At 38.9% G+C, this 10,661-nt stretch overlaps 1 protein-coding gene across 1 annotated transcript in view; it reads right to left on the bottom strand.

Annotated features, from left to right (window-relative positions):
- Nucleotides 1-967: 967 nt before the first annotated feature.
- The window catches only part of LOC107657232 (sortilin-related receptor-like), a 48,429-nt gene continuing 38,735 nt past the window's right edge, over nt 968-10,661 (bottom strand). The window contains exons 29-45 of the mRNA XM_016445256.1: nt 10,402-10,557; nt 10,054-10,182; nt 9,798-9,924; nt 9,163-9,332; nt 8,954-9,066; nt 8,769-8,873; nt 8,613-8,679; nt 7,376-7,458; nt 7,202-7,289; nt 6,938-7,122; nt 5,907-6,026; nt 5,664-5,828; nt 5,394-5,568; nt 4,458-4,564; nt 4,020-4,218; nt 3,713-3,925; nt 968-2,926 (exon numbers count right to left, since the gene is read on the bottom strand). Coding sequence (XP_016300742.1) covers nt 2,859-2,926; nt 3,713-3,925; nt 4,020-4,218; nt 4,458-4,564; nt 5,394-5,568; nt 5,664-5,828; nt 5,907-6,026; nt 6,938-7,122; nt 7,202-7,289; nt 7,376-7,458; nt 8,613-8,679; nt 8,769-8,873; nt 8,954-9,066; nt 9,163-9,332; nt 9,798-9,924; nt 10,054-10,182; nt 10,402-10,557 — 2,270 coding nt within the window. The 3' untranslated portion in view covers nt 968-2,858. The remainder of the gene's footprint in view (nt 2,927-3,712; nt 3,926-4,019; nt 4,219-4,457; nt 4,565-5,393; nt 5,569-5,663; nt 5,829-5,906; nt 6,027-6,937; nt 7,123-7,201; nt 7,290-7,375; nt 7,459-8,612; nt 8,680-8,768; nt 8,874-8,953; nt 9,067-9,162; nt 9,333-9,797; nt 9,925-10,053; nt 10,183-10,401; nt 10,558-10,661) is intronic.

The raw sequence follows: 10,661 nt of genomic DNA, 5'->3' as shown, positions 1-10,661 counted from the left end.
TAAATTACATTTTAAAATATATTAAAATAGAAAATAGTTATTTTTAATTGTTATATTTCTCAATATTGCAGCTTTTACTGTTTTTTTCTCAAATAAGTGAATCCTTGGTGAGCATGAGACTTAAAAAAAAGTACAAAATCTTACTGACCCCAAACTTTTGTGTACATATAATATTTATTTTAAATTGGTGTAGCGTCTGCGTAGAATCATGCATGATCTTTGGGGTTTTATATATTCTTTCAATAATTTAAAAGATCAGTTTAGTTTAGAGGTATCGGTATCGATATCGACGATACTGGGCTTGAAAATATCAGTATCGGATCGAAAATAAAATAAGAGGTATCGCCCATCCCTATTTTCCACACCGGCTAAACACTCTCTGGCTCAGCCTGCTACAGTAGCCACGCCCCAAACTCGCACTATTGGCTGCGCAGAGGTATGCCAATACAAAGAATATAATATACAGTATAATTTATAAACATACGTTTCTGGGGGGGAAATGGAAAAGATTCTATTTGAAAAATTCGATCACGAATGGGAAATCGCTTCATGAGCAGCAACTTTAGACAGATGTCACGATCTTCCTTGAAAAAAAAAATTACATTTATCTTTGTATCTCACACAAAACTATCATTAGACCGGTAATATACTTTTTAACGTTTTTTTTAGGTTTATAGACCAAGTTTCTCTTCAAATAAAATAAAATTAATAAATGATCAATCGATCAATCAACCAATCACTTTTTTCCCTTCCAAATAATTTCGTACAATTATGAAATTACATGAAGGTGAGAAAATTATTTACTTTTTTCATTTTGGAGTGAACTATCCCTTTGACATGTCCAAGTGCTGAAAATGCTATAGCTGTAAGTGGTAAAAAGAACTAAATGAATTTCTTGAGTGCTGTGTGAGGTATCGACTATTGGAATTCATTCCCACCGCCACACAAAGCAAGAGGAGTCAGATTCAAGTTCTCCACATTTATTTCAGCACAAGTGGTTCATAAAACATCTCAGACTGTACCACTTACATGATTCTTATCTTTAAAACCCTCAGTAGGCAGGCAAGATCAAAGATTTAAACATGGCGGTGTCCAGCGTCACTGCTATGTCAAAATTTGTACATATTATTGACTAAAAACAAATGGGTTTCAAACTGGGCATGACAAATATCGCCACAAATGGTTGCAAGTAAAGAATACAAACAAGACAAAATAAAAACGGTGGCTCAGGATTCACACAAGTGCTGCACTGGAACTTTTACAGTGGTAATTCACAATATGTCGATACACACATTTCCTATCACACTATTCCAGTCTTTTTACAGTTGTTTACTCTTCTTTTTACTCAATTTTCTGTGAGCGTGTGCATGTGTGATCACATTGACATACTGCTACATACTTTACTCAGTGTTGTAATAAGGCAATGTGGTACCGAAAGGAACAATTTCACTAAAAACAGCCACATCTATCAAGTGAACAGTTTTGTTTAATTCCAATTAACAATGGGAGAGTGTATCATTAATAACGACCACAAGCATTTGAATGTAAACTGGCCATAAACCTCATTTAAAATCCTTGAACATTAAAGAAGAAGTGGGGTAGACCATATCCATTTTCCTTTTTTCTGGTCACCTCAATACAAGATACAAAAAATAAAGAAGAAAGAAATACATTCATAAACAAATCTGTTAAGTAACACCCGCAATCCAGTTAAAATGAAACATGGATTAAACATGTACCTCTTCACAATGGTTCGGGAAGGCAAGAGGTCTGCTCTACCCTCTGCTTTTCTTAAGCTTGGCACAAGAGACTAAGATGAAGCCTTCTGGTCCACTCAGACAAGAGCTGTACAGGCTTCACTGCAATATGGAACTACTGTACTGCACAATAGTCTCCGAATTAAACACACTGCGCTGCCTGTGGCAGTGTGACTGATATCGCTGGTACATCTCCATTAACCCAGTTCCCTGAGAACACTAAAGGACTAAAACCATGGCAGCACACAGGATATGCAATAATATTATTTGCTAGATAAAATGCTTAGGATAAATCAAAGGAAAAAAGAAGACAGTGAATATATGGACTAAGCATGTGACTTAATGTGGACAACACTCAAATAACTGTTACTGTCTTCATTTCGGTCATTATTTTCTGAAAATAGCTGATAAAACAACCAAAATATGGTTACAGTTTTCAAATTTTCAAAAAGCAGAGGAAATTCAACCTATTGCTGAGCAAGAAAGTTAACCAATGGATAGAAAGTGTAAACAAGGTACCATGGACAAATGCAGGCCTACTGGCATAAAGTGACACAAATCGAGCATATGCAACAAAAATCTGATCCTGTGCAATTTACTGTCAACAGCCTACCACCTTCCCTTTTCATCAGCATACATTGGTCCATTTTTTTCATCTGTACACATATGAGGTTTGCTTTTTAGATTTTTTTGTTGTGTATTTTCGTGTTTTTGCACTGATGTACCCATATCTAGGTGCTTGTTTTGGCTTTAAGCAAATGTAATGCTCGTGTGAGAGTTTGTTGTAAAATAAGGGTCTTTTCCCTGTTCAGTGAGTCTGCTGATCAGCTGACAAACTCCTTCACAGTTTGCTTCAGTTAATGCCTACGAAGTCCAATACCCACATATATTATTTATAAAAAATAAGTTATTGCGCATCCGAAAAAAGTGCATCTTATATTCAAAAATATCTGTTTCGCTCCATGCTTTCTTTTCTTCTTCAGGGTCCAGAAACCCAAATCCAGCGTTTTCTAAGTGACGGGGGGTAAAGAGGGCACGTAAGAAAACATGATGAGAAAGTGGAGCGGGAAGTGAAGGAGGAGGAGAGAAAGAGTTGTCCAGCTATGCAATCACCATGGGAACATCATCTGAAAAGCCACTGATCATTGGAGCATCTTCATCATCGTCACCTGAAGAGAGGGAACAAAGAAAAAATCTTAGCAGCCAATTTCCACAGTGTGGAAGACTCTTAATAAATATTGTACTAAATAAAGTGAGCTGAAATTAACTAAATATAATTCATGTGACCTGAACTTAACTGAAAATGACCTGAACTAAGCTGAATTGACATTAAATAGGCCTAAACACTTATTAAACAAAGAGCTGATGTGAACTAAATTGAAATAAAGTAATGAATTATAGGTGAACTTAACGGAAGTAAACTGAAGTGATCTAAACTGAAGTCAACTGAACTGAATTAAAATGAACTGAACTAAACTGAAGTGAACTTAACTGTCAACTGAGCTAAATAAACAAACTGAACAAAGTAATTGAACTAAACGCAAGTGAGATGATCTGAAATGAACTGAATTGAAATAAACTAAGCTGAAGTGAACTTAACTGAAGTCAACTGAAGTGAACTAAAATAAAATAAAGTGAACTGAAGTCAACTGGTCTAAATCCAAGTGAACTGAACTGAAGTCATCTGAGCTAAAGTGAAGTAGAGTGAAATGAACTAAAACACAGTGAAGTGAACTAAGCAAAACTGAACTGAAGTGAACTAAACTAAAACCCAGATGTCATCTGAGCTAAACACAAGTAAACTGAACTAGAATGAAGTGAACAGAGATGAACTGAAGTCAACTGATCTGAAGTCATACTGAGCTAAACTGAAGTGAAGTGAACTAAATGACACTTCTCTGAAGTGTACTGAAGTAAAAAAACAGATTTCATGAAAGGCAGGAGACTGGTCTTACCCAGCTCATCTCCTGAGGAGAAAATAGCAGAGCCCAGACGAGAGTTGTAGTGGCTGTTAGCGAAAGCGGTGAAGCTGTGCTGTAGCCGACGGTGTCTGAGGTAAAGCACCACCAGGCCTCCACACACACCCACCAACAGCAGGAACAACACTGGAACCACCACCGCCGCCATGTCTTCTGATTTACCTGACTGAGATGAGGCATCATTTGGCCCTGAAAGATGTCAAATGTGTCAAAATCAATGTCTGGCTCCACAAATGGCCATAGAAATACAGAAGCAAAATGTTTAACGTGTAAAAGCTCATACCTGCTGCTTTGCCCAGTTCATCATATAACAGCACTGCCGCCTCTCCACACAGCTGGTTGTTGAGCAGGCAGCGCGCCCGCACTGAGAACGTGTAGTTATGGCCCACCATCAGGTTGCTGATCCTGAAGAACGTCTCTGTTGTGTTACCCAGACATTTTGTTGAGTTGGTGACACTGTCATGCATATACACCTCATAGCCCTGAAGAGTCAGACCATCATTAGTCAAACAAAAGGAAATGGGGGAAAAAAAGCCAAAAAGGAAAGTTGTTTCAGACATGGATAAACCTCTTGTTAAAAGATAATAAAACATTTTCTTTGTGACAATGGGCACCAATACATCATGCAAAATAAGACTAAATGTTCATTAACTAAGTAAATAGAGTCACATGTTGATTTCATGTTGACATTAAGATGTGTAGAAAGATTCTGGTTTCTAACCCTGCTCTCATTGAAGGTCCGGTCCTTCACAGCCACACTCTTCCAGAAGAGAAACACATGATCCTGTTCTTCTAAGATCTTGAGGGCCTCAGGCGCAGGCAGAGGAACTTTGTGGAAAAAATATACATGCATAAATATACAATGCAGCAAGACATTTCACATATAGTAGAAATGCACTACCGTTCAAAAGTTTGGGGTCAGTGCAATTTTTTTTTTCAAGAAAGTAATGTTTTTAGTCAGCATGGATGCATTAAATCGATCAAATGTGAAAGTAAAGACATTTATATTTATATTATATTATAACGTCATAAAAAAATTCTATCAAAAAGAAAAACTTCTTTTTAATTTTCTATTCATCAAAGAATCATAAACGGTTTCTACAAAAATATTAAGCAGCACAACTGTTTTCAACATTGATAATAAGAAGAAATGTTTCTTGAGCAGCAAATCAGCATATTAGAACTATTTCTAAAGGATCATGTGACACTGAAGACGAGTAATAATAACTGCTAAAAATTCAGGAATCAGCTATTTTAAATTGTAATAATATTTCACAATATTTCTATTTTTACTGCATTTCTGATCAAATTATGCAGCCTTGGTGAGCAGAAGAGACTTCCTTATAAAACATTAAATAAACTTCTGAGCCGTAGTGTAGAACAGGTAAAGATGGAAGAGGATGGAAAGATTTGCTTAAAAATACAGTTTTAATGAAAATCTGTGGCCTTAATATTTTTAGAATGTAGAAATTGTTATAAAAGTAATAAAGCGCAAAGGCTGCGCTATATCAGGTACTTCACCGCGTACCACAATGTATGATGGCCCTCATGCCCTAAATTATGTAATAAGGTTTAATTACAGTAAAACTAATATTAACATATTTAGTATTATACCTTATTTATAATACATTTCAGGCAAGAAAAGAGACGGCTATACCTGTGTTGAGTGTGTAGCTGGCCTCTTTGCTCATGTTGAGCAGCCTGATGGTGATGCTGTAGCGTCCTCCAGGCTCCAGGCCCTTCAGCGTGTACTCCACTGTGTTGTTTTGAGTTGTCACCTTATAGTCCTGCTCTGTTTTACGAACTGTATCTCTCACGTGCACTGCATATGTCTTATATATACACACACAGAGATGCTTGAAACACCCCATCTGACATATAAGTAATGGTTTTATAATAAAAAATGGACTTTACTATGTGGTCATACCAAAGGACTGCTGGGAGAATCGTATGGCGGCTGCCACTTCAGAGTGGCCTGTGTCTTATCCACTTGCACCTTGTGCAGATTTCGAGGTGGAAGTCGCTCGTTGGGGATCATCTTCACTGCGGCGTAGTCCGATGGAGGCCCGAGGTATGGAGTAATCACCCTCACCTGAAAAACAAACATAATCGCTTCATCATGGTGCCAAAGCGTGTCTCTAAAGTGAAGAGTAGGAGGGTGGACACTAACCAGGAAGAGGTACTGCTTGTCGCTGTCAACGATCACAATCAGACTGGTGGAGGTGGTGTTCACCCTGTGAGGTCTGCGGTACAGATCCAGGAAGGATGTGGCGTAGAACACTCCATACATCTACGACAACATAGCCATGTTACAATGACGTCTTGCCAGACACTTTTCAGCTTAAAGGTCAGGTAAATTTCAGCAAAATGTTGTGGGTGCATTGTATAGTTTCAATTGTGTAATGATGTATGAAGCACAACAAACACAGTCGTCACCTTCAAATCAAGATGCTTTCGCTTGGTCAACACTGCAAATTTGCGTGATTAAACCCGATGCGAAATCTGCATGGGGTAATATTTCGCCCTCCCAAAAAATTCCCAAACGCATGGATTCCTATTGAAATTACTGGATTTCACCAGCAAAATTTTGTCGAACAACGGTAAATGTGACTGCACCTTTAGCTTATAAAAATGAATGCTTTACTTGATCTCATCTTATAGTATTCATTGTCTTTTACTTTCACACTTGTAAATACACAAGCGCAAAGTTTGTATGAATTCAAACCAAATTTTTGTAAAAGGCTAGTTTATTTCTAAAAGTGAGCAACTTAATAGCCTAACTTTTCTTGTGACCAACTTAAACACAAGCGAAATTTGCATGGGGACATTTTTTATTGCCGTCGCACGTGAATTGCTACTGAAATTACTCGCCTGTGAAATTTTGCCAAGCAATGATAAATATGACCGCACTTTAGGCATTTATGAGTTAAAGCCTGTTCAGGAACAATAACAAGAACAATAAAGATAACTATAATGATAACTTTATTAGCGATCACACCAACACACAATAACGTTCTGTATTATAAGCGCAGGCTGCAGTAATGTCGTCTGCAGATTTAAATGCTCAAGCAAAGTGATTCCAACGATATCATTCCTCTGTCATTGTTGTTATAGTTGTGATATGGACTGTGCTATTCTTTTACATTTAAAACTATATCTTTATTATTATAGTCCTTTGTTTGAATGGGCCTTTAGTCTCACCTCAGCTTGAGGGCCGGTCCAGTTGCACTCTACAGCGGTCTGGTTGAGCGCCCGGGCCTTCAGTGATGGCTGGGCAGGTCTGGTGCCTTTGGTCTGCTTGCGGAACAGAGCAGTAGGACTGTCTCCATCATCTGTGTGAGCCCACACCGCCACCTCATACACCGTCCCTGCTGTCAGGTTAGAGGCTGAACAGAAAACATCACACGCATTTTATATCGCTCCAGAAATGCTGACGGGATGTTTGATGACTGTGAAGTGTTTTACCTTTCAATGTCCCAGAAACCGTGTAATTCCAGCTCTCCTTCACATGTTCATCAAATACCCATGAAATGATAACAACATAGTGCTTCACCTGACAGAGAGAGATCAGTATTATATTTAAATTAGGAGGAGGTCATAAACGTAACCCACACACAGGAAAAAAGCAAACAGACTGACCTGGACTTTATAATCACTGGTGATGGACAAAATCATGGAGTCTTCTGTGATGCTGGTGATCTCAACAGCAGGAGGAGAGAGAGCTGGAAGACACATAATTAAAGAGTCATGAGACACTAGAGCAGTTTTTTGTCCAAACACTAAAACATAACTAGATGTTTATGTAATCTATAAAACATTTGAGGGTAAAACTTCCAGCAAAACATCTGTATCGTAATAAATAGTTACCAGACTACTCTTGAAAAGCTCACTGAAAAGATTTTAAAGATCTTAATATATTCAGCAATAAAAGTATTTGGTTTCTATTTCAAATAACTGCTCTGTGTTTGAACTTTCTATTCATCAAACAATTCTGAAAAATGTATCATGGTTGCCATAAAAACATTAAAGGTGCTGTATGTAGGATTGACACCGAGTGGTTGAACTAGGTATTGCAGTCCAAATTCAAAATATTGGAGAGGGTTTTTTTCACCCGGCCCCTCCTCCTCAGACTTGATGCACAAGCAGGTTGCCAGATTGACTACACCAACAGGAACCAGCGCACTTGACGATGAATGAAATGAGATATGCTCTTTTTTCCCGCCAACTGGCAACCCTGGGTGCCGAAATACAATTGGGTAAACTGGCAGTGGGCGGGTTTCACAAATCAAAACAGAGACCGACATTCCGGCCCGGAACGCACATTTTCAAAGGAGAATACCTGACTGCAGCATTGTTTTTCAGATAAACAAGTGTTAACTTAACATGTTTCTTAAATATCTGCAAACATATTATGGTATTTTTATGCTTTAGTAGAGTCAAAAACTTACATACAGCACCTTTGAGCAAACTGTTTTCAACACTGATAATAAGAAAAGTTTCTTCAGCAGCAAAAGAAAAACTCTTACCAACCCCAAACTGAATGGTAGTGTATACACATGTTTCATATCACATGTTAAAATCCTTTTTTTTAAATTGAATGTTACCATCCATTATTTTTAATGTCTATTTATAAGACTGAATGGCCTTATACTATGAGAAGGCCCTGCCTCATAATTATTCATGATACCACATTACCTTTCCAGTGATATTACAGATACAAATTGATCTGTTTATATTTATGCTGAAAAGGGAGTTTAAACCACACTCGATAGGTTTCAAACATCCTGTAAGATAAAATACTTGAGCGTAAATGTCCAGCAGGGGGAGTTAGCACTCCTCTGTGAATATGTCATTTGCTTTTAAATAATTTTGATACCTTTTTGAGGAATAATGGATTTAATTTCTGTCCAGTTTCCCACGCCTCTGCTTGTGACAGCAGCCACCTGACAAATAAGATGAAGAAAGGTTAGATGAAGCTATGACCTAGAAGCGTATGTGAAGCAACTTCATGCAGGTTTTTAGAGTGTCACACCCTGAATCTGTAGAGCGAGCTGGGCTGCAGGTTCTTCACTTCTGCATTAGTGCTGGTGCTACGCTGGGAAAACCACTCCGCACTGTCCTTTTCACTGTACTCCACCTGCACAACACACGCATGAGCTGGTTAGATATAAGTATGTGTTGATAAATGCTATGAAGTACTGAAGGCTTCTCACTCACAATATACTCCCTGATGAGTCCATGTGCTTTATCAGGAGGGTTCCAGGAACACAGCACTGTCCCGTCCTCAGCGTTGTCAGAGCTCAGCTGCAGATTCTGCGGAGGGTCCGGCACTGCCACACAAACACAGTCGTCAGCATATCTCTTCCATGTAAATCTGAGTTGTTCCATAAATCATTTTAGAGACTATGCTGCCAAGACAGACTTACATCCTTCTGGTGTGCGTAGTGTGAGAACTTCATTGGTCCTGTGCTGTTTGCTGAGACACTGAGTCTGAACCTTCACCTGGTAGGTGGTGTCCGGCATCAACACGGTCAGAACGGCAATGCCCTTATTGCTGTTTGTGTCCATGGACGTCCACTGCTGGACACCCACCTGCCTGGAAAATCCATACAGCTTTACATTACAGACTCGTGTGGACCTGAGACATTTACTGTTGTGTGTAGATCATGGGTTACTTATATACAGTATATATCTAGTATGGCAGATTAATTATAAAACAAATTAAATGTTTTGCTGTCGGCTGTCAGCCCTCCTATGTCCTATTTATTTTTATTTACATATATTTTTTATTTTATGTCAAAATGACAGGCGGTATAAGTATGGTGAGTGAGCCGGGGTCACGGAGGGTGGAGGCACGGGCGGCTTGTCAGCCACTATCTGTCAGAGTGAATTAGAAACAATCAGGGGTGACTGAAAGATAAGGTGATTGTTATTAAGCAGCGGGGCTGCGAGCAAGCTCCCCCAGATGTGGAGGATGTTGAACACCACAGTTCAAGTGGTCCATCACCTTAAAAGGCTTAGAAGACACAGGTGTAGATGAACACAAAGCCTGAATGAATACCTGAAGTAGATGACAAAAGAGCAGGTGGATGCAGGCATATTTTTGGGCCTTGACCAGGTAAGCGTCACAGCACCAGAAAAGTTGGCGCTCCACTGTAGATTTTGAATCTTGTAGACCAGCAAATCCACTGAGAAAAGGAAAAACAGGGTAAATCACGAAGAAGAGTTAGACTGCCGACTTACTGTGGTATAATACTGTACTTGCTGCAGTCAGATTTCAACAGCATATACACCACAAACATCTCTCAGTGTCTCACCAGTGCAGTTGTCCTCGTCACTCCGGTCAGAACAGTCTATGAAGCCATCACACCTCTCGCTGTTCAGCACACAGGCCTCACCGTCCGCACAGAGAGTACCATTCACACAGAGCAACGGACCATGAGTGGCTGGGAAAAAAGAAGTTCAAAAAGAAAAGCTTGTTAACTTACATTTACAGGTATGTGAAGATGTGAAGAAGATTAGCCACACCAGCCACACACAAGTATATACAGTATAATGTTTCTTTTACTTGACAGTTTTGATGAAAATGGTAATAAAGAGTGGTTAAATCTTTTTTTTTCCTTTTCTTTTTTTTTACTGTGTATGACTGTCTTATAGGCACTTACGACAGTTGTCCTCATCAGACCCATCCTGGCAGTGAGGATGTCCATCACAGCGCTTCCAATCAGCAATACAGACTGGAGGTTTCAGGCACAGGAACTGATCTTTAGTACAGCGGCCCGATGGAGGAAGAGTTGCCACTGGAGTCACTGAGCCTTTGACTAAAAGAATGACAGAAACAGCATAAACAAAAATGATAAGGCATAAAAAGACACAAGGTTTAAACTTATTTTAGATCGAAATGTGTCCCCCTAAGTTTTTTTTT

The sequence above is a fragment of the Sinocyclocheilus anshuiensis genome, unplaced genomic scaffold, assembly GCF_001515605.1.
Source record: "Sinocyclocheilus anshuiensis isolate Anshui unplaced genomic scaffold, SAMN03320099.WGS_v1.1 scaffold139, whole genome shotgun sequence".
Classification (NCBI taxonomy): domain Eukaryota; kingdom Metazoa; phylum Chordata; class Actinopteri; order Cypriniformes; family Cyprinidae; genus Sinocyclocheilus; species Sinocyclocheilus anshuiensis.
Note: the sequence above shows the minus strand (reverse complement) of the source record. Positions and strands in the feature narration are given on the sequence as shown.